The following is a 24,525-nucleotide window of genomic DNA, read 5'->3' on the forward strand; positions in this document are numbered from 1 at the left end:
ATAATATCTCCGGCGAACTCCAACCCGAGCAGGTAACTGAAGTTAACAATCTATAAAACAGAGAAATGTAACAACGAAGTAAGCTTTCATAAGCTTAGTAAGTCTTAAGCAATGCAAACAAATAAATGCAATTATACTTCGATTATTTAATTTCTTAAGAGGCCAAATTCTAGGGATATTGCCATCTGGCCGAATATACACAAGCACATAATGCACGTTCAGCATTCTTATCACACTTAATCTGAATTCATATAACATATTTTTATCAAATACCCTCACATACTTTCACACCCTAACCAGGTGTATCATGATCATAGGTATAGTTTTAACATTTATTCACGTACGTATCACATTACTCCCTTATGATTCACTTCAAATCAAACTCACATATGAGTACATACTGCGTACCTGGCCCACTTTACGTATTAAATGTATTCATTTGACAATCTAGCACGAGGTACCTTAGTCATAGGCTTTTTTCAAATCACCGGCATTTTGCCTGCTAGGCTCGAGGCCTGATATCATTTCACCGGCTTTATAGCCTGCTAGGCTCGAAAGCCCAAATAGTATCTTACCGACATTATAGTCTGCTAAGCTCAAAGGCCCGAATAATCAAATCAACAAGTTCCATATAACATATTCATATCAATTGAGTACTAACATCATTCGAACGCATATATAATTATACATCTCAAACATTTTTCTTTCATCTCATTTTCACACTTAACATTTGATAGCTTATGCATAACATTTCACTCACATTCATTTCAAACTTATCATTCGATTATAAAAGCACATTGCATATTTACCAACATGTTATACTTGCCATTAGGCCATATAAGCATGATACAATACACTATCATTTCATCTTTAACATTCGGCTAAACCCTTATCTTACAAGGAACACCGAATTCACATAACATATCATTTCACCGGCATTACGCCTGCTAGGCACGAAGGCCCGAATACACATCACTGGCACGAAGCCTACTAGGCACGAAGGCCCGAATATAACACCAGCACTAGGCCTGCGGGATTTATCCCGGATATAATACCAGCACGAAGCCTGCGGGATTTAACCCGGATATTTTACTAGCACGAAGCCTGCGGGTCTTTAAGCCCGGATACACATCAAATATCATGCATATTTAATTATATATTAACACATCTCATTCAACATATCACATTTCCATTTCACCATTCAAACTTAACCCATAGTGACCATTCGACTATAAGTCATATGCATAAATTATTTATCGTGCAACTTAGTTCAAGTAGAACCAAAAGGTCACGATTCATCTAATATATACATATTGCTCACTGATTCGCACACAACCTTTCAAATTAGCAATTATAAGATGGTTCCGCACATAGCCCATCCTTATCGATAATTTACAATGGTTTTACCCTTACTCACATATATGTCATAAGCATTTTTACCTATGCTTCTCAATTCACATTCATGATTCAATTCCAATCGATTTAACATGCCTAAGTACATATCGCATACCTGAATAATTTACTTTACGGAACGAATCCACATATCGTATTAGCCCATAGTCTTATAGCACCACACTTTTAATGGTTTACCTCATCGAAGTTCACATTTAATCACTTTAGTGCCAAGCCATATTCGCTATCACAAAGGACTAATAATAATAATTTTATACACATCATGGTTTCCTTTAGGTATTTAATAATCACAAATCGTGATATCTCCACCAGCACATATACGGCATAGTTTATTCATTGTAACACTCATTTAGTGCATCAAATTTCCAAATCCAATTCAACTTAAGCATAATAGCCATAATCGGCTTATAGCCTTAAATCATTACATATTCGGCACATTAACTAAATAAAATTTACATTCCCTTTACCATATTAATTTAACTCTTAGGCATATAAAAAGGAATCAAGCTTAAACACTTAAGAAGTTACCTCAAATGTTGCCGAATGATTACAACGGCTATTCGATTACTTTCTCTTTTCTCTTATCCGAATTTGCCCCTCTATGCTCTTGAGCTTAAAATTTAAAGATTTTAAAATAGTCATTATTTGACTATTCAAGCATCACTTTCAAAATATAATATATATGTATTCAACTTTCACACCTACTGATCATAGTAAGCTTATAAGAAATCAATAAGCAACTCATTAACAAATTTTTGTCAATGTTTACCACATAATCATAATTTCACTGCAAGCTATCTTCCTGAGTAACAGTCACTAAATCATTTATAACTGGAGCTACGAAACTCCAGATCAAGTTCTGTTAATTTTCTCTGAAAATAGACCCATATATATTTTACCCATAAAATTTTCAGGATTTTTGGTTTGGCCAATCAATACCAGATTTTTCTTAAAGTTTCCCTTATTTCACTGTTTGACTAATCTGACCACTCTTCACTTCGAATAAAATTTCTCATTGTAAAAAATTCAAAATATGTTCTCATTTATTTCATTTGAAACTAGACTCATTAAGGAGTCTAAGCATTTAAACTTCATCTTATAACCATTTTTTTACAATTTATAATGATTTTATAAAAACAGAACAGAGGATCTAGAAGTCATTCTAACCCTGTCCCACATCATTTCAAATATCTCATCATCGGCAATTATTTTTCTTACACGGTTTCTTTTATAAGAAACTAGACTCATTAAGCTTTAATTAAATAATTTATTCAGCTTCTAAATGATCTCCTACAATTTATGGTGATTTTCCAAAATCACGTTACTGCTGCTGTCCCAAGCAGATTTATTACCAATTCACTCTTTCACACATACCTTGCATGCATGTTATTTAAACATGCATATCACAAATCAATCATCACATACCTATAACTTCACTTAAGCATAATCTTCCTTTCATCATTTTAAAGCACAACATTACTCAATATTATCCAAGTTCACATTCGGCCATAATACACACAACATGTTAGCCGATTTTTCCCCTTAGCATCTAAGGCACATACATGCTCATTTGCTTGGCTCAACTTTATCTATTCTCCATTTTTCATCAAAAGAACATGAAACAACAACCATTTCTCTTATTTCCATTCATGACCGAATGCTCACAACACAACCAAATATCAAAAATATGCTTCATGGGTTAAGGTAGAAACAAGAAAAACCCATGAACATCAAAATAGAAGCAAAGCACCATGAACTTACCTTGGATTTTCTTCCCCAAGTGACCGAACATTCAAGAGCTCTTTTCCTCTCCTTTCTCTTCCATTTTCGGCTACCATGAACAAGGATGGACAAAACTTTTCCTTCACTTCCTTTTGTTACTCTTATTATTCTAATTACCCAATAATTTATGACACAAAATGGCATATAATATTTGTGCCATACTCATGCCATAATTTCAATAAAAAAATTCGCACATGTTGTCTACCACCAACATGATGGCTGGCCACTACATGTAAAATGGGAGATTTGACATGCAAATCCTCCTATTTTACACTACAAATTATTTGGCCACTACAATTTGGCCTATAGCATTTTCAGAAATTTTCACATAGGTCCTATTTTATAATTTTACTCTCAAATGACAAAATCAAAGCATGAAATTTTCACACATGCACTTTCACATATAATAAACACAGAATATAACATTTAATTATTTTTGTGACTCGGTTTTGTGATCCCGAAACCACTTTTCGACTAGGGTCAAATTAGGGCTGTCACAATCGCGTTAACTCGATATATGGACCCCCTATTAGATTTGACTCTAATATGGTAGATTTATGTCGTCCTATTTCTAGGATTGCATGCAACTCCACTCAATTATGCTAGATCTACTCTTAAACAGGGTTTATTCCTCCTTTGATTCAAGCACATCAAACATGGATTAATAATCTAGAAATATTAAACCAAAAATTAAGCACACATAATTGAGAACAAGATCCAAGTATTTATTGCATAAAAATAGAAATCAAATAACAGAATCCATCCTAAAGTTCATCTCCCTAGGTATTTGGAGAACTAGTTCATGATAGCAAATAAAAACATCTCAAAGATAATATAACCACAAGAAATAAAGAAATTCCTAATAAACTTCAAAGAAATCAAAAGGAGATCTTCAATCTTAATGGAAATTTGCTTCAGATTCGGCTTCAATTGTTTTTTTGAGTTGTTTTCTTCAATATTCATTGACAACTCACTCTCATATTCTTAGCTTTGTCATATATATGTCTTAGAATGCCCAAAAAAACCTAAAAATTGTGTTTTCCCGCATGTTTAGAGTGCGATTTGTAAAATCCACATGGTCTAGCACATGGTCGTATGGCAACCCGTGTGACCCACACGACCGTGTGTCCAACCCGTGTAGAATGGCCTAGCCCATGTGGTTCCTGAAACTTGCTTCGATTTTTTGATTTTCTATTGTTTTTCGATCATTTTTTGCTCTTTTTGCTCCCAAATGCTCTCCCAAGTGTAAAAACATGAATTTAAAGGATTGAGAGCATAAAATTCACCATTTTAAATCAAATAATATCCAAAAATGCATTTAGAAAGAAGCTAAAACATGTTACTTTTGGCATTTATCAATAACTTCATTTTCTCATCTCACATCCATTTTCACCATTCCATATCAATTGCCACTTTACACAGCCCTTATTGTTGGCATCAAATTTAGCTTTCACCAATGGACCATAATTTTGTTTCCATCCAGTACATAACTTCTTTTTTTGTACTATCCTAGTCATCATCTTGGTCCTAATATCCTCAAGCATTTTGATAATGCTTTTGAACCTAGCTTCAACAATGTTTGAATTAAAGGCTTTATATAGATTGTTGTCAACTATATCTGATTTACAAGTAGTCCCCAAAAAAGCCCTAGTCCACACCTTTGGAGACTTTCTCATCAAACTATCATAAGCATCATTATCTTTCTTCTCTGTGATACACATAGTTCCTCCCACTCCCTCTCAGTCGTGGACTTCACAATCTATCAAAAATCATACTCATATGATTTCCTTAGCTTCCTCCTTGACCAATTTGCAAACACGTACCTCGCACAATTCCTATGTTCCACCCTTGGCAGTATATCAAAAATTACAATCCCAAGGCCCTAATTGTGTCATAATGAACCAGATAGATTGTTAGAAAAATATAGTTAATAATACTTAACAGAATAAAAAGACAAGACCAAAACCAAATTAGTTAATTCACTAACCTTCTGTTGGTCACTACTAATTATGTACCCATACCCATCTTCTAAGCCCAAATCAACTGATAGAAGACTAAGAAACTAGACCCATGAATCAGTGCACTCCACTTCAACCATATCCCATGCAATAGGGAACATTTGGTTGTTTACGTCCCTTCCAACAGCTGCGAGAAATTCACTTTTAAATGGGCTTTTTAGGAAGCAATCATCTAGCCCAATGAGTGGCCTACACCTTACTTTCCAACCTCTCTTTAGTGCATCAGAGCATACATAAAACCTCTTAAAATGAGGAGGGGAATCTGTTGTCGCCCTTTGAACAACCATTTTTATTATGTTGTCGGCGTCTTTGACCTTAACTCATGAGCATACTCTCATAACCAGCCAAATTCCTCCTTAGATTTTCCAATCATTTTCTCCTTCACTATTTTCTTAGCTCTATAACAACAGTCAATGCTCACATTTACATATATCTCTGAAGCACATCTTCTTTGAATTTCGCTCAGGAAGATCTTAGGGTGATCCTTGATAATTGCTTCAAAATGTTGAGCAATCATAGCAGCAGTCACCATTTTGTTCTTAAAACTAGCCAAAAAATGGTGCTCCTTCTGAAAATTCTTAATTTGCAAACACTTGGCAACAGGACTGTAACTAGACAAAATTCTCTACGGACAGTTAGGGGAAGCAATGCACTTCACAGCAACCCTTTTCGATTCATTCTTAAGAAACTCCAATTGTCTTCTACATTCTTTAAAGTAGTTTCGAATTGCACTCTTAAATTGTTTGCTATCCTTAAACAACATTCCCAAACTAAATTTTAACGGATCAAGCCGGTCTTTCTATAAGGGAAACTTGCTTGTCCTTCTCTCACCATCTCCATGTTCTTCATCTTTATCTGACCTAACCAAGTTTCCATGTTCATCTGAGTCATATACCTCATCCTCATTCCCATCCTCCTCTTCTCCACTAACTGCAATAGCAACATTGTCCATTCCATTTGATGTTGCAAAATCAGTATCATTTTCATCACCAAAAAATTATCCAAAACCACTACCATTATCTTCTCCAATAGTTGGTCCTAAACTCATCTTCCTACCATCATACTCATCTGCCTCAAACTGTGTAGCAGTCACACCCTCCCTATCAGCTTTTACCCCTTCAACATCACCCTGCCCAACAGCTTGTACCTTTTCTACATCATCCTCCCCATTAGCTTCTCCCCCTTCAACATCACCCTCTCCATCAGCTTGTACCCTTTCAACATCACCCTCCCCATCAGCTTCTACTCCTTCAAAATCACTCTCTCCAGCATTCAATAGTAACATATCATCTTCAAAATCACTCTCCCCAACAATCAATAGTAACATATCTCCCTCATGTTTAACATATAGGTTAATCTCCTTAAACTTAACTCAAAAGTCTAACATAGCTATTGTGGAAGTGTCATCATAAATCACCCTTAGATTATTTTGCAACCCTACTGTACCAGGCTCATGAAAATATATTAACATGACAGTGTGAAACCCTAACCTAATTTTCAATATTTTACATAATTCAAAATAGGATATTGCGCTTGGGTCCTCTTTAAGCCTAATCACTTCCCCACTTACATATCTAACATATGGATCCTGTAAAAAGTGCCCACCCACGTGCAAAATAAGGTATTATTTCTCATCCCACGACATCTGTAACCATAAACAAACAATTTACTCAGCAAAAACCAGCAATAAAATAAAATAAAATCCAAAACAAGACCACTTCTTTGAATACATCAACAAGCACTAAGACATTACTAAAAGTAAACAATAGAACATAGTAGGCATCCTTCTTTTTCGATATTCAAATATATTTGAAAAGCTTTTTGCTTGGAATTATTGTTTTTCTATGTAGTTCGGTCCCTACATCTTATACCTCATTATCGCATAAAAAATCGATAACACTAACAATTTTCAACCACCACTATTGTTAAAAAAACCCATTTTTGTGGCAATGGAAACTACAACAGACAACAACATAACATTTTTTTACTTTGGGTATCTAAATTATACCAAATTAAAAATAAAAAAACCAGAACATTGTCCCAAAAAACCCAATCAAAAATCACCTACCTTTCAATTTGGGTTGCAAAGTCTGTCCTAATCATATCAATCTTTGGCTCCCCCTCCTTCCCCTAAGATTTCTTTTACAATCAAACTCTTTTGTTGTCGTAAGTTTCTTGAATATTGGAAATTGTTGAAGCTTTCCTTTTTATTGTAAGAGTTTTAAGGATTCAACGACGATTGGGAATTATAGTTTTTAGGGATTTCACGATTTGGGATTTATAGTTTTTTGGGATGATTTGGGATTTCACGATGTGAGGTTATTTTTTTAGATTATTTATTTCTTTTTAATTTTATATTTAATTCTTTTTTTGACACGTCATCTTCAACTTGGCACGCCACATAGACAGTTTTGTTGACCGATGCTTAACTAAAGGTCAACTGGCATTTCCCGTTAAAATTGGACTGAATTGTAGAAAAATCGCAACGTTAAGGGCCACAATAAATAAAAGGTCAATGCAACAAAACCAAAAACCCCTAAACGTTAAGAGTATTTTTTGCAATTATGCCAAGTATTTTTTGCAATTATGCCAAATATTTTTTGGGGATAGAGGTAACTTGTAGTTCTTTGGGTTTTTTTTTTCAAAGGAAATACGCACTTGATATTATTTCAGAGATGGGTTTTTTGGGAGCAAAGCCCGCAGGATTCCCAATAGAGCAAGATTATAGATTGGCACATGCTATAAGGGTGGTTTTAACTGATCCTAAGTTGTACAGACGGTTAATGGATCATTTGATTTTTTTGGTAGTGACCAGACCTGATTTAGCATACTCGGTTCATGTCTTTATCTTAGTTTATGCATGAGTCGAGGCAGGAGCATTGGGACGCAGCTCTACGGATTGTCCAATACTTAAAAGGCTCTCTTGGCCAAGGAGTTCTATTAAGATCTGATAGTGATTTGTCCTTAAAGGGATGGTGTGATTCATATTGAGCTACTTGTCCGTTAACTCAGCATTCACGTACTGGCCAGCTTGTATTTTTGGGATAATCTCCTATTTCTTGAAAAACAAAGAAACAACATATTGTTTCCTATTCTTCTACTGAGGATGAGTATAGGTCTATGGCTTTTGTCACTTGTGAGTTCAAATAACTGAAGGCCTTGCTATTGAACTTAGGTGTTCATCATCCTAAAGCTATTTTTTTTTATTTTGTAATAGTCAATTTGCGTTGCATATTATACAGAATCTTGTATTTTAAAATCATACTAAAATATTGAAATGGATTGTCACTTTGTTATCGGATGCAATCCAAGATAGGTTGATTGTGGCTTCTTTTGTTCTAGCCTCAATTCAATTGGCTGACATTTTACAAAGGTGCTTGATAAACCGCAATTTGAATATCTTCTTAGCAAGTTGAGCATTTATTATCTACATGCTCCAACTTGAAAGGGGTGTTAAGATATTATTATTGCGATATATTTAAGAAATATATTATTATGGGATATTATCTTTGTTTAGATATATTGTATATCTTTTAGACATATATTTAGGAATATATTATATATCTTTCCTATAAAATGATGTATACTTTTAAGCTTTATAAATAAAATGGGATTACCTTATTCTTGTCTATATTTAAATATTCCTAAAACATATCCCACAATAATAATAATAATATCCTTAACACATTTACATGTCATTTATTTGATAAAAACAAAACAAAATAATAGTCAAGTCCATCTCTAATAATCCTCTCAATCACATTCGCCAGAACAATTTTTTTCGCCGTTAGACTCGTCAGTAGCCTCACCGAATTGTTTTTCCCAACCCTCACTTCTTTCTAATCAGGTAGCTCATTCGTCACCTTCCTCTTCGGGAGTAGTCCGTTTCGGCTATGGACAGAGAAGCTGAGGTGGAAAACAATGGTACGACAGTGAGAGCGAACCGTTGCGGAGCTGGAAATAGAGAAACATACGGAGGGCATTCCCATTCCGCAAGATTTAACTATCTCTTGGGCCTTGCCTCCTGGCAGCATAAACATTTCCTATTACCAGCAAAATTGATAAATCCACACCTGCATAGAGAATATCAATATTACCAGAAGCATGAATGGATCAAACTTAAAAATTTTGCAAAGCAGAAGCTTACCAAACAAAAATATAAAAGTCTCTCTGAATCCATGACAAGTATTCCATCAGCTATATTTAAATTTCTTTTATTGTGATGGAATTTCAAACGGCTCCGTTTCGTCCCTTTACTTACCATCTTGTTGATTTTCAATTTTTTTTTCTTCTTTTTCCCCTCTTGTCTCACACACAAATTGGGAAACATTGATCATAGTGAAACTTTAATATGTTTGAAAACTGAAGAGCAAATATAACACTATTCCCAGCTCCGTTTCTGCAACAGTTCCACTCCCACTATTGCACCGTTTTTGCCACCTCAGCTTCTCTGTCCATGGCCGCAACGAACTACATCCAGAACAGAAGGTGACAAACGAGCTACTCACCCAAAAACAAGAAACGATTGTTCGAAAGAAGAAGAATACGACGACACCGCCAGCAAATCCGAAGACGAGAAAAGAAAAGATTACTAGAGATGGAATTGGTTTTTATTTTGTTTAGTTTTTATCAAATAAATGACATGAAAAAAATAATAAATTCCAAAATCCTTACCATCAAGCTAACAGCCACACCAGTGGTGCAGCGTTAATTACATAAAAGATTACTAAAATCATTAATAATAAGAGTAGTATTTTTTACACGTTTTTAGTATATGAGTTAGTAATAAATTAATTCAATTAACAATATTTAACTATTTTCATGACTTCTAGCAATAAAAGGAAGACAAGAGTTTTTACTTTATCTTTCTAATTTCAAGCTTAAATTTGTAAGAATTATTTTTATTTTATGTCCAACTATTATAATACATATATAATACAATAACCAAATGAGAAGATTCCTAAGAAATAAAGTATGGAAAAATGTCTTGCTTTGTGATCTACAGACAATGTCATGGAAGTTTTGTATGATAGAAATCTGCCCTTGAATCATCGCAATTGGCTCAATTCTGCGTTTAACTAACGATTGCAGGTACAAAGTATGGACCTTTTTTTAACTCAGTCACCAAAAAATTAATCCTTGACAGCCACAAAAATGCAAAATATAGCCCACATATTATTGGTTGAAACTTCCCTGCATTTCAATACACAAGTATTTCAAGGTAAAACATTTATGAGTGTATATTTCCATCCCCAGAATAGAACTTCTTCTTGCGGCAGAATTTCCCAGCATAACTAGACCTTTACAAGCTTAAACAGAACTGAGAAACAGGTTCACAATTAATTCTCAGGGTCGATTTCTTTTCCAAGGAAAATTTTATAAATATTGAAAGGTCATATGAATGCAAATTGGGAGGGCAGTCTCTGCTTAGTTACTAATATGATGAATGAACAAAGGAAACAACCCAACCTCCACAATTTCCTCTTGTTTTGCGACTTGATTATTGAACCACATCATACAGGAACGATTTCTTTTGTTTTGCAACTTGATTTTCGAACCATGACATACAGGAATGATTCCAAGAAACTGAACAAAATTAGTTAAAAACGATAGTCATCCCTAACCATACACTGAGAAGCACTGCAAAGCAGGACGCCAAATCAAAGTTCTCAAGAAGTAAATACCAGAAGCACCTCAGAATCATTTAGTCCCTACCGTGGTATCCAAACAAGGTGTGCAATTTTTACGCAAAAGAATCTCAACTTTATAATGAATTCAGCAATGCTTAGACATGATAACTGAAGAGGCCAATATATGAACAATTAAACCAAATACCAGTAAACAGCTTGAGTTACAATGATAGCAACTAAAGCAAACGTATACTCAAGCCTAAAGTCTACTTTCCTAGAGGAGAAATTACAAAAAGAACTTATGTCTCAGTACAAACATGACAAGATTCCTTATGCGCCCATCCAGTATATCAAACTTTTTATATAAAGCAAGTTGAGATGCATGAAAAACTAAATCAAATGTAAGCTTTAAACTGCAGGGGATGAACATTACATAACATGAGCACTGCCAAGCTTTAGGCAATGTCCTAGAAATAATGACTCGCCTTCCCTAAGAGAACGAAAATAAAGAATGTAGATATTTTCTCTTGCAAAAATAATTGTAAAGAAAAATATAAAATGCCTGGAAAGGTTTATGGTGAAGACTAGACAAAGGTTACCTCAGTGGCAATGCAGGTTTATCAGAACATGGCAGATGGCAATCTAGCATTGAATCCCAGGTATATAGGTCTTTCAATCAGGAAATCCAAGAGAGCAGTTTACCTGCAAACATTGTAGATTTCTTACTAGGAGAAAGGAGGAGAGAGAGAGAGATATAGAAGAGTGCAATGCAAAATTGATTACAAATAATGACTTAAAGCATAACCTAGTGCGTGTAACACTGTGAGAAGTCAGTACCCTAGAAGGACAGTAAAGAGAAGCACAAATTTGATGCAACAACCTTTTAGTTCGAGTTAATAAATGCAGCTGATAGTGAGAACCTGCAACTTCAAGTATTAACCTAGGAAAAAATACAGAACTAATAGTCCCCCGTCAGTATCACAAATCATCTTTTTCTTGAATTGAACATTCTTACCTCTTATCCTTAGAAGAGAAATTTCTTCATAAACAAACCTCAGGAGAAATTACCACATCTCATATAACTTTGAATGGCCATTGCAGTTGGGAAGTGAAAATGAAAACCAAGAAAACAGAAAATCAGGAAAGAAAACCCTACAAGATTACGTTTATAAGGTATTTATATTGAACAAAAATAACTAATTTTATTGAGAATATAAATTTTATGTACAATCTGAGCATTACTTCTGATTTGTAAAGGCTACAGCCAGGATACATTTTTGCTAAGACATACTAGTAGGAACAAAAGATCTTTACAGTCGAAGTCATCAACTTAAGAGAAAAATTCAAGATATCCAAATGGGTTCACTTGAAAATCAACTTCTGGGGGAGTCTATAAAGAATCTGTGTAACCTAATTGTGGAACGGACAGCCAAGCAACTATCCATGTAACAGTAATCTCTTGATGACAGTGATTATGTTTTTGTTTGTCAACGGTATAATGAACAAGACTATACAAAGAAAGCAAACTCAAACCATCATATTCAAGTCAGAAAGATCATCCATGGGAATTTCAAGGCCCATGAAATCATGATCTTGTAATCCATCATCATCAATGTTTAACCATGAACCCAAATCTTGTCCTGGTAGCTGCAAGTCATCCAGTACATCCAGGCCAAAATCATCTTTTTCTTTGGCATTATTATTGATAGTTATCTCATTTGACTTTGATATGGAGGTTGATGGTTTGGGGTGCTCTGACATCTCACCAAGAATGCCGTTCACAGAAACAGATAGTTGAGTCATTTTCTGCTTAGGCTTTATTTTTAGTTTCCTTTCCCCCTTCACATTGGATGCGGGTCGACCAATCTTATTAGTTCCATTTCTAGGTAAAACCTCTCTACCAAGTCCCTTTCCATCTCTGTCTCTCTCACTCCTCTTTCCTTTTGTACTGCTTGACAAAGAACTCCCAATGCCTGGCTGAACACTAGAAGCACCAATAGTACCAGCAACTACATCCTCGAGCGATAACTCTCTCTTTTTCACCTTGTTAGACCATGAGTCATCTTTAACAGTGGTTTGGTCGGATAATCGGTTTGTGGGTGGAAGCAGATCAACAGGATAGCTATCCCCACTTTGACCTGCCAGAGTTGTTTTGTGTGAGAAGACAGAGCAAAAAGTACCAATGAAGAACATCTTAGAGATGATTACATTACATGGGATGGAACACACATGAATAGACACAACTAGACAAGAAAGAATTAAAGTGTATGCTCTCAGTCTTTCCATAGGCACCACAGTAAATACCTGAAGTTCTACCTTCCAGAGAACGGGTGAAGCTGTAAGCACATGGCTTCCCAGATTCGCCGCCATCTGTAGGAGTATCTACTGGTCGTGCACCATTTAGCCGGGAAGATCCAGAAACAAAAATGTCCCTAAGCATGGGCTCATCGAAACAGCTCTTGCCTGTATCTTCAAATTTATGATATTGATCTAATGTTCGTTTAACAAATGCTAAGGCAGCTTGCTTGATCATTTTGTTACTGGAACTCTTCCCACCAGTAGCATTAGGACCCCAACAACTCTATTAAAAGATAATGGATAAATTGTCAAAAATAGAACACCAGCATGATACTGAAAAATTCTCAGTGGAAAATGAAAAGCTGTAACATAAACAGAGAAAACCAAGCAAAATTATCCACCTTGGTAAGAAGCTCTAAGAGGGGAGAAAAACTAGAAGCAAACTCAAACTTGAGACAATATTCCATTTATAATATAAATTTTGAAACAAAAAGCCCCAACTACCCATTCAGTTCTTAGCATTTTAACTATCTTTGTCATCCATGTAGCTAAAGAGAGAACAGAAGAGTTATTAGCTAAAGCTCTGACGGCCAAATACTTCAAAGGGCTTGTAAAAAAAAATCCAAAACCCAGATACTCAAAGGTTAAAAAATAATAGATTCTTGAGAACGTCAAAGCATATATACTGGGAATGGGGAGGGGAAAGTACACTACCTCAGTTTTTCAACCACATAGTCAAAACAGATTCCAGATATAAGATAAGGAGGACTGGAGAAGCATTATCCACTTGAGCTAAGATAACGGCCAAAAGAATTTTCTGGACCCATCTTGAGATGTTGTCTCTTCACTATCTGATTATTTTAAGGAGTTTGAACAACCCAATAGGAGGTAGTTCACTCCTGTGATATAGAAGATTTTCACCAACTTTGACTCAGTTAAGGTTAATAATATAGTCAACCTGCCCATTTCCATTTTTTTCTTGCTTTGTTAGGTTTAGTCCAGCCAGACAATTATTTCCTTGAAATCCTGTGAGTTTATTCTAGACTAAAGATTGGATTTCTATATCCTTATGTTAAAGGGCTTTTGTACAGACTTGGTTCTGTGCATTCAAGATATTAAACATTATCATTATGGGTGTGCCCAAATGAAAACCAAAACGAAAAGGAGATTGGATATTAGGAGAATTACCATGTACTTTTCATAAGCCATCGTGACAAGCTTGTCAAGAGCATTTTGTTCAAATTCCCTATATAAAAAATTATATGCTTATACATATACCAGGTACCAATGACTTTATGTTAAAAGGAAAATGAATACAAAACTATCTGGAGAGAAAGGATAAAACAATACTTCTCCTGAAGTGCCCTTATTTCTGAGGCAGCTTTCAACAGTTTATCAAGCAAGCCTTTCTTCCTTGAAACCTATTGCATTCACATCAAAATTATAAATTGAACTTCTCAGAAAAAGTTTTAAACCTTATGTTAGAAAGTCCAACAATTAAATATAGCGGTGTGGCATGGAAGAAAGATAGAAATCGTTGAATATCTAAAGGCAATTATCATAAAATTACAGGTGAAAACAATACTGCGAAGAAAAAAGATAATATAAATACAAGATTACATATTGGAGCCTCAATAATTCCTTTGAGAAACTACCTGTTCATCAAGCTTCTCCTCTAGCTTACTAACATCCTCACAGATTTCATCATCATCCATCTGTGTTATGTCAGGCTGAAAAAGAGTGAAATACGTAAAGTTAAATACATTAACAATCTTAATGTCAAGGCTGAAATAGAACAAACCAGACACACAAGCATAACAGTAGTCAGAAAAAACAAGCCCTTTGAGATAATGAGAAGATGTCGTGGGCATACATGCACTATTTGACAACCAACCATTCAGATAATGATGGAAATGGAGATCAGATTGCTACATCATGATATTGATTTTGAAACAACAAAGAGCGCAAGAGAGAGATAATTGCCAAATGTTGGATGAAATAATATCAAAAGATAGGGATAATGCAGCATTTAATATAAATATTCATGTAGAAGTAGACCAACCATTGGTTCTAAGAAGATTCCGATACTTTGAGCCTCCAAAAGGATTTTCTCATTTATCTTCATACCCTCGTACTCAAATTCTGAACAAACCATATCAGGCATTGGTTTGTCTAGAAATGTGACATTCAGGGAATGACTAAAAGTTGAGCCAATTCCTGTCTTTCCCACCATATTAATTTCAGGATCATCGCATTCTGGCTTCCCAGATGTCCTATAACCATTAAAAGAAGCATGCTCAGTAGATTGGAAATTAACGATATGACTCAAACCATTAGATCCCAATTCTCCATCCATCTGAAATCCAGCTCCATATATGTCAAATTGGAGGTCTTCATTTCCACTGTTACTATCTTCTTCTGGAATTAGAGCTGCTAAAAATCTCTGACAGAGGGGTATCAGATTATTGTCCCTTTTATCCAAAAACAACTGCTGTGAAAGGAGTTCATCATTAGATGTTACAGCGGCAATTCTGCCAGCTCTTTCCTTTTCAAGCAATCCACATCCATTGGAGATGGTACTACAACCATCTGCAATAGAAGGAAGGGGTGTTGATCCCGGTCTTGTTTCATGATTTCCCTGAAAGATACAAAACAGTTTAGAGAGACCAAAATATTTGTGAAAAGATGTATTTGAGTACCAAAAACAATTGATGGAAGTTCAATAAGAAACAAGGCACTTCTAACTATTCACGAAAAAAGGTGCATTCAGAAAAGATAGTGTTACAAGGATGAGGTTGAAGAGAACACTCATTATCTAATGTTAAATAAATAATTTTGAAAAGGTAACTTTAGGATTGCATAACAAAATAAAATAAGAGATGAATTCTTGAAAATTAATCACATGGTTAGCCATCAATGCCTAACATAAATCAGCAAGTCAAGAGGAACTTATTTATCTCATGCCTTTGCTCAAAACTTGATAACAACATAAATAAAGGCAAGAACCCATGCCTCTCCTAGAGGAAATGGAGGGTAAAGGTTTAGGTTCAATTCCCCTCTCCCCTACCTTATTGAAAAAATTTCACCCACCGTGGTAAAAAAGAAACATAAATTGCAACCACTAATTCATATTAAGCATTTCAATAAATATTTAATCCAATAATATTTTCCAATGATTTTTTTATTCCTTAAAAAGGGAATATATTAAAGGGTTCTGGTACCTGCTGCTTCAAATAGGCAATATCTGCATCAGATATGAAACCAAGAAAAGGCTCCATCTGCCTCCAAAAGGAGTTGGGAAATGCATGGGCTGCAATGCAAGTAAAATCAACCAATGCGAGTAGAAATTTCAAACCAAATAATAAAAAAAATAAAAGCCCAAAACTTCAACAAAAAAATGACCAAAAATTTCAGAAGACACTACCAGAACCAACAAGAGCATTTACAGCAGCTACTATCTCTTCATGCACGTCCTCCGAACCAACTAAAAAAATGTACCAAAGGCAATTAGAAGCCATGTATATGTAATCACAGATTTAGAACTTCAGAAAATTTTGTTAAAGAGTGGATATTTTAAAATCCAAGTAAATTTCTTAGTTTTAAGTGTAACTACCAAGAACATCTGCAGCTGCATTCATTGCCGCATGCTTCTGACGCGAATAGGCCTTGCGATCAGTGAGCTTCCTAGTTGGAGGACGACCGGCCTTGCTGAGAGAATGTTCATGAAACTATGAGATTTCAATCACAAAGAATAACAGTTCTAGACCACAATAAAAGAAATATTATTGGAGAGAAGGTATCATGTGGTCACGTAGGAAGGAAAATATTAACCTTTCGGTCTTATCCAAGCCGAGCCTGGCACTTCTGAGCTGCTTTGCTGTTCTCACATTGCCAAACTTCTCAACTGTCATTGGCATAAGAGACCTTGTAGAAGTAATACCCCGTCCAGTCCTCCCTTGTCGACGTACACCATCTCCAATATCTTCTCCAGTCATCAGCTTATTCTTTCTTGATGACAAGACCAATGTGGATACTTTCTGAACATTCTGTCCAGATTTCTCATCTATTTCATCAGACTTTTTCACCTTTTCTTTAGATTTAATTTCAGCAGCCCCAGACTCCTCACTCTCAGAAAGAGTAGCAGAAGATAAGGCATCACCTTTTAGTTTAATTTGTTGCGGAGAACTGCTCGAGAAGCGTCTAGCAAATCCTGATCCAATCTCATTACCGGCCATATCAGACACAGTATCCAATGATGGAGTTTCATCATTATTTGAAACAAAAGGAACAATATTTGTTCGTCTTGCAGTACGGGAGCTCTTCTGTGGTCTCTGGCTGGCCCAATGGGCAACAGGTGGTGATGAAGACCGAGCTGATGCTGTGCGCTTGCGATTAGTAGCTCCACCAGCAGTAGGTGGTTTATTTGTACAGTGAGAAAGCTCCCAGTCATTTGATGCTGTTGCTCTATGAACGACTGGTGACAACTTTGGTGCAACTCCAGTGCCTGATCGTGGACCACGAATAGATGCATTCATTTTGGTGCTTGAAGTAGGACTGGCTGAATTAAATTCATCACGAACACTCATCCTGCTCATTGTACAGAACAAAGGATATACAAATAAGTATACATACAGCAGTATGGCCCAAACAGGAAAAGTACTCCAAGTGCCTCAAATAAAGATGCCCCAAATAACAAAAACAAAGGCTCTATAAAATCCAAATTTTACAGAGAAATTTACACTAAAAAATGGAAAACAAAATATTCATCAAGAAAATAAGCATACTTGTTAGTGGCTCTGAGATTCACTCTCTCTTTATCAGAAGCAACGGTACGGTCCCTCCTATCATTGAGAAGAGAACTAGTGTCCGGGTCAGTCCTAGGAACAGATGACCTTGGACCCAAGCCTGACTGCTGCGAGATGCCTTCAGGTTTTCCAACCCCAACAGATCCATTAGCAATTCCTGACCTATAACAATTTATAGTTATTAATAGAGAATCAAGAATAAGATACATCAAAATGTTAAAAATAAATGAAAACGAAGGTTCAATTCACAAAATGCTCCGAGTAGAAGGTTTGAAGGAATTTTCTAACAAAAAAACCCCTAATAAATTTCCATACAGCCACCATTATGATCATCTATTAAGGAAATTACATCTCGCTATACTGTAGCAAAGGCCCTAATAAGATTTCTTTCTTTATGCATCTGAAAATCATGCGCTTGGATCTTAATCAGAAGATAAGTCAAATCAAGATTGAAGTTACCTCTCAAGCATTATTTTTCAAGATGGTTTAAATCATATGGTTTACTGTTCAGATCTAAAACACAGTTCAGAAAACTTAGTGGCTCTAACATCAAATATTTGCAATGGTAAATGCACATTTAAGGCGTTAGTTTAGATGTCCTATGCACTAAAGGCATAAGCAACTCTGCTTAATCTAACCCCCCATATCATGCATTCAGATGATTTAGATCTGAACCAAAACAGCATGCCAAATAAGGACAATAGAGCATAGGATGATAAAGTGTGGCTACAAAAGATAAATGAACATGAAAGAAAGAACATAGGATTACCAAAAATATAGTCACTCACCCTAGCACTATCATTAACACCATGCTAAAAATAAAATAGAAACTCAAAAATAAATATACAACTGGAAGGGGGATCAAAAGGAACCTCAGAAGTTTAAAATATAAGCTTGACATCTATAATTCAGTATATCCTCCACAGCATAGCAAATAAAAACAAAGATGAAGAAAGATTGCATTTCCAGCTGATAAATTATGTTATAACAGAATACTGACAAAACCTGCTACCACAATCATTATTATGATTCAAGCCCCTTATTCCCACAAATCTCATGGCAGTGGACTGGAAGTATTGATTATAATCAAGTCAATTTTTTAAAACCACACAGTATGTTGAACTGATGTGGCCCTAGATTCAACCATTTCAACTAGGCGATCCCATCAAAGAAGGTTGCTACAATCAGAAGCATGATTTTGAATAAGCACTGAATATAGTAAATATTTAACAAAATAATGGATTTGACTCAATGCTTTAGCCAATAATGCAAAGGTAAGTGATCAAAGGTTCATATCTCACCACTTAAAACTATTAGTAAGTTTACGTTTTGGTCACTTAACTTCAAAAAGTTACAAAATAGTTACTGAACTATTTGAAACTTTTCTAAGTCACTAAACTATTCGAAAGTTTTTGTTTAAGTCACTCGGTTGTTTATTTTTTAAAAAAAGAAAGTCCAACTAGCGAGCTCTAAGCGACGATTTGACTATCGGTATGATGGATCAATACCCATGAACACGACTTATATTCAAGTCGATTGGTTCAGGCAGTGCAAACAAAGAAGGCCGTGCAGCAGCGATTATAACAGCCCTGTGACTTAAATGAAAACTTCTGAATAGTTCAGTGAGAAACATTTTCAAGTTGAGTGACCAAAACATAAAGTTACTAATGCAGCAGCAATTATAACAGCCTGGTGACTTAAATGAAAACTTCGGAATAGTTCAGTGACCATTTTGTAATATTTTCAAGTTGAGTGACCAAAACATAAAGTTCCTAACAGTCTGGTTTGACTGACTGATTCTTGACAAGTCCAGTCAGCAACTGCAATCTAGTTCTTCTATGATTGTTAAAGTAAAATCTTCGAATGATAACAAACATGAAATTTAAAATACTCAAGGGTGGTTGTCCTCCAAGCACCCCATGTGCAAGCACTTAACAGATTTTATTAAGGCAAGCATTCAGATCTATGTTACTCAAAGTTGAGTGTGTCAGACACAAGTACTTGTCTAACATGGGTATAGTCAAACATTTCTAAGTTTTTCCATAAATTTGTAGGATCCTTGGAGGTCCTATCCCTATATGGACTCAGACACAAGTAATTCAACAAAAATGAAGAGCCGAAGAAAAAAAGATTCAAATAATAACCATTTGGCATATGCACAATAATAGTACTTTCAGCAGACCTACCTGAACCCATGGGAGTCATTACTTAACCTTGATCGAGCATCAGAAACAGCCCTTTGCTGTATTCCCTGTTTAGATTCTCGATACCCTTCAAGTTTAGTTGATGCCATACTTGGAGATACATCAGGTTTTATCCCAGAACGTTTTTTCTTCATCTTTGTCTTTTCCCATCCATCAACACTGCCTGATAAAGTTCGATCTTCACCCTGAACTGAGCCACTATTTGAAACCCTGAGCATTTCCTTATCTCTATCTGCATTACCAGGCTGCCTGAATAGAGCATTATTCCGCATATCCATCTAGATTCATTAGAACAAATGTCAATTCTTCTCTTCAGGAGATACTAATGCAAAAAAAGGAGAGCCACATGCAAATTGGGCACCAAGCCACCAAGATGAGACCAAAGATATCACAACTATGCAGAAGTGTAAGAATATGAGATGTAAAACCATATAGATTTTACTGCTTGTGTAAAAGAGAAAGTTATGAAGATTCTTGTAACAGAAAACAGGTTTCCTAGAGCTCACTTACGTACTAACTCAATGATTGAAATGCAAAGGAAATCAATTGAACAGGAAGAGTAAAGAGAACAAACCACCCACCACCACAAGTTGGATCAAAAGAAAGAAGTGTGGCTTGGGTTCAGTGACAAATGGAAAAGAATCAACTACTAGCATAGAAAAATGAAGGAAACACCAGAGATAAGAAATAAGAGAAGCAGTAGTGACAACAATAATTAAATTTGGACTAGGCACTTTTTGAACCCAATCAAACTTGAATATGGCAATGAAATAAAATAGACATTGAGTAAGTTTACAGAAAAACTTATATCAGGCCTAATAGCAGATATGGAATCATAATATTAACAAGACAGAAATGAATAGAGATGGAAAATATCAAAGATACAAACCCTGACATCCACCAACGAAGTCCGAGTACGTTTATTTGGAATAGTACTTTTAGGCCTTTCCTCAGACTTCTGCTGTTCAAATTCAAAACCTCCAGCAACAGAGTTATTATGCATTCCCATCTTACCAATGGTAGGGCCCAAGACTGACCGATCACCAGATAACAAGGCATTAGGCCGGTCATTAGAAAAGCTTTCTGATCGAGATCGCTTCTTAGATGGTATGCTAGGGAAAAACTTGTTGAATACTGATAAGGCTTCATTGAAAGTTTTCACGCGCTCCCTGTTAACTGATTCACTTTAATAACTAATGACAACTTCGATCTAAAATGCAAAATTTATGAAGAATACCTTGCTTTGACTGAGCAATCACGTAGACCAGTCTTAACTCGTTTGATTTCTTCTGGAATAGGAGAAGGCAGCAGCTTGCCTTTTGACAACATGGTAGTAGATTCATCAGCAGAAATTCCAAGAGCAACATTAATGTGCCGTTTAAAGTCTCCTTGACGATTAGACTTATGATCAGCAGCAACCACCTTGGGATCAAAACGCAAGCACTGGAAGAAGCTGGATACATCTCCTTGGGCTGCTACTGAACTGCTTCTTGACATACTTGGCAGAGAAGATAGAATCTGATTCTCCATGGTCTCACGAAAGCTACCTGATCTGTCTAATTGAGCAGCTAACAGGGCTCCACGCTGCCCGCTGGTATACAGTGGCCTGTCTGGGCTACCAGAAGACAGATCAAACTTGCTGGACATCGCCATTGCATCAGATTTTGCAAATCCACAATTTTACAAGGCCAATAAATACAGCAGTGCATTACAATATTGTAGAACAATAGCACATAAAGGCTGATTTAAACTCTTAACAGACTACTAATCTGCAAAGGAGAAAAAAACTAAGGATAAGCATGTAAGTTATCTACTAGAACAAATCAATTCAAAGCTACCTCAAAATACACACTGTTCTATGCTTAATGCACAGTTGCACACACAGAAAATACAACTAGAAGTAACAGATTAAAGTTAAGTCATAAATAATCAATACTAGTTATAAAGAAATTCAGAGGCCATGGAACTAAGATGACATTGATCACCGTCCACAGCGAGTACGATTAATCTTTTTACTGTCACGTTACAAGAAAGGGGTTCCCAAAGGTTAGAGGATGGTACTCCAGTAGCTTGAATTTACTTTTTCAATTCATGTTGAAAAGCGATCAATTTGCATGACTAAATCAATAATGACCAGATAATTTATGGATGCATAGTAAATATAGGGATTTATATATATAGTTGAAAAAGTAACATAGCAAAGGTACCTCAAATAAATGCAATAAATGAAAGAGTGAATACAAGTAGACAGCAACAACAAAAAGGAAACCTTTAGAAAACAAAGGCGACAACAAATCTAGTACAAATGGCTGTCACAAAAAGATAATGTCAATTGAACGAGACTCGTAATAGTTTGAGCAAAAGCCCAAAGCCCAAGCATGAATAGTGGACGAGACTCATATTTAGGGTATTCTACAAGCCTCACACTCAGTAAATAATTAAAGACAAACTAATATAACATAAAATGCCTTGAATATAAATAGGGTTTTGTCAAAAGGTCCCCAAAGGACACACTTCAATGTTATCATATTAACTTTCAAAAAAAATGTTATCATATTACGTAATATTTTCTCCAATGCATCAGAATTCATTTCATTAATAGTCGACTACTACATTTAAAATAAATAATCTACTATAATAGTTTACTTAAGGCACATGCCAGTAAAACCCATATGAAAGTAAAATCATGATTGAACCACCAATTCAATTTACCTTTTATTTAAATAAGTTTCTAAACTGTATAACTCCTTTATGTAAATCACCTCTCATGCATCAAAACAAAAATTGCTACTAAGGCTGTTTGCCCATCTCTGCAGCACAAATTTAATAAAACAAACATATCAGAATCAGAATCAGAATCAGAATCAGAATCAGAATCATGAATCAGAGATTGATATAAAGTTAGAAATCAGGGTTTATGTGTGGAAAAACCTTCTACAACCATATCATTAACACATTATGACTTAAGATAGAATCATAGTTCAAAAAACGTTAGCCCAACAAATAAATTTCAGCAAAATAACCAAACTCGAGCAGCTGAACACTGCCATTTATTTTACTATACCTCCAGCTGAGCAACAGACTAAAAAGATATATAATATATATCAATAAATTAAATATCAATCTCACCGAGATTATAACTTAAGATAACCAACACTACTTAACTGGCTGAACTCAATGTGATCTCAAATGGAGGATACTTATAGATCATAGTAGTCGGTAAGAAAGCATTCCCATTTGAATTATTCCCTAATCGTTGCTCTTGTGTTCCTAGTATTTTTTACCATGGCAGAAGGATACGAATAATTGCCTTCAACTTCACTTTCCTTGCTTAAATTAAATCCAAGCCAAGATTGAATCAAACGAGAAAAAAGCGAGACAAAATATTATCTCAGTTAAATTCCTCAATGTTTCTTCATTTTTTTGACTAATCAACATAATCTAGTTTCATCAAATGAAATGCTCCGTTTAACACAGTAAAGCCAGTTTAAGCTCAAAAATTACCAATTTATCCTCTAATTCCTCAAGTTTACATCTCAATCCTACTTAATTCGTCGAACCTCAGCAATTGAACAAAATAAAAAATTAAATACTAATACAAATATGCAGAAACCCCTAACAATTAAATCAAAACGAAAATTAGAGAATAAAACTGAAATAAAAACTCAATCAAAGAAACAAAAAAATAAATTGATCAAGAAAGTAGAAAAAAGAAAACCCTAGAGCTTGCAATCAAGAATGTGAGTAGAAATCTACCTTCGATGAATCGCGAGAAGAGGTGACGAAGGAGGGTGTAATTTTTTAGCAAGCTAATTAGATTGTTTAAATTAGGGACACGATTTTGGTTTACGTGATTGATTCCAAGCTCAAAACTGAAAGTGGAAAGTTCGTACATGGCCATGGAGGTGGAAAGCGAGCCTGTATTTTGATCGGCAATGAAATCTGGTTCAATTAAATGACTATTATGCCCATGGTTCGTTGTCCTTGGGATGCAAAGATGTCGAGTTTCTGAACGGGAGCTTTTGGGTAATAACGAAAAAATATATATATGTTGAGCCGGCTCCTAACCTAAGACAGCTTGTGCCTCGTGGCCTCGTCCTTCTCTTTGTGAAATTTAATTGGATTATTTTATTGACTAGTGTCTTAAATATTTTTTTATTATATTAAGTAAATTATTGTCTTTAGTTAATTATAACTCTATTCAAATCATTTTTATACTAATATAAACAAGTTTCAAAATAAAACACTAGATTCATTTTGATTAAAGAAAATATTTAAAAATCTTTTCTTTGTTTTTGTTGACAAAATTGCTAAATTTAGATGAAATTAAAATATTTAAAGGTGAGAAATTTTGCAATTTGATATAAAAAGAAAA

At 35.2% G+C, this 24,525-nt stretch overlaps 1 protein-coding gene and 2 long non-coding RNA genes across 6 annotated transcripts; all 3 read right to left on the bottom strand.

Moving 5' to 3' along the window:
* Nucleotides 1-8,808: 8,808 nt before the first annotated feature.
* On the bottom strand, nt 8,809-9,483 carry LOC128293969 (uncharacterized). Its single transcript, XR_008284130.1, has 2 exons — nt 9,361-9,483; nt 8,809-9,286 (listed from the first exon to the last, which is right to left on the bottom strand). It is a non-coding gene; the product is annotated as an uncharacterized LOC128293969 (long non-coding RNA).
* On the bottom strand, nt 9,482-11,824 carry LOC128293970 (uncharacterized). 2 transcript variants are annotated; one of them, XR_008284132.1, is made up of 3 exons: nt 11,724-11,824; nt 11,443-11,545; nt 9,482-9,683 (listed from the first exon to the last, which is right to left on the bottom strand). It is a non-coding gene; the product is annotated as an uncharacterized LOC128293970 (long non-coding RNA). The 2 variants fall into 2 exon arrangements; XR_008284131.1 differs by lacking the exon at nt 11,724-11,824 and adding an exon at nt 11,681-11,713 and having other exon boundaries at nt 9,482-10,406.
* A 195-nt stretch (nt 11,825-12,019) lies between these two features.
* On the bottom strand, nt 12,020-24,303 carry LOC108486305 (uncharacterized). Of its 3 annotated transcripts, none has more exons than XM_017790288.2 (16): nt 23,907-24,303; nt 22,863-22,960; nt 21,388-21,789; nt 21,040-21,319; nt 20,133-20,428; nt 17,926-18,108; nt 16,973-17,728; nt 16,755-16,849; nt 16,566-16,625; nt 16,363-16,451; nt 15,204-15,779; nt 14,797-14,871; nt 14,492-14,562; nt 14,330-14,387; nt 13,148-13,424; nt 12,020-12,981 (listed from the first exon to the last, which is right to left on the bottom strand). In XM_017790288.2, exons 3-16 carry the CDS (start codon nt 21,678-21,680, stop codon nt 12,371-12,373), a joined length of 3,720 nt encoding a protein of 1,239 aa, XP_017645777.1. In that variant the 5' UTR covers nt 21,681-21,789; nt 22,863-22,960; nt 23,907-24,303; the 3' UTR covers nt 12,020-12,370. The 3 variants fall into 3 exon arrangements, with proteins under 3 accessions (XP_017645777.1, XP_017645775.1, XP_017645776.1); XM_017790286.2 differs by having other exon boundaries at nt 21,388-21,919; nt 23,907-24,300; XM_017790287.2 differs by lacking the exon at nt 22,863-22,960 and having other exon boundaries at nt 21,388-21,919; nt 23,907-24,302.
* Nucleotides 24,304-24,525: the final 222 nt, after the last annotated feature.

The sequence above is a fragment of the Gossypium arboreum genome, chromosome 6 (genome assembly GCF_025698485.1).
Source record: "Gossypium arboreum isolate Shixiya-1 chromosome 6, ASM2569848v2, whole genome shotgun sequence".
NCBI classification, from domain to species: domain Eukaryota; kingdom Viridiplantae; phylum Streptophyta; class Magnoliopsida; order Malvales; family Malvaceae; genus Gossypium; species Gossypium arboreum.

Coding starts and splice junctions, on each gene's coding strand:
- LOC108486305 (XM_017790287.2), bottom strand. CDS start 21,803: ATGGCGATGTCCAGCAAGTTTGATCTGTCTTCTGGTAGCCCAGACAGG. Junction 16,626..16,754: donor TGCAGCTGCAGATGTTCTTG/GTAGTTACACTT, acceptor ACATTTTTTTAG/TTGGTTCGGAGGACGTGCAT. Junction 12,982..13,147: donor TCTGGAAGGTAGAACTTCAG/GTATTTACTGTG, acceptor CAACTCTGGCAG/GTCAAAGTGGGGATAGCTAT.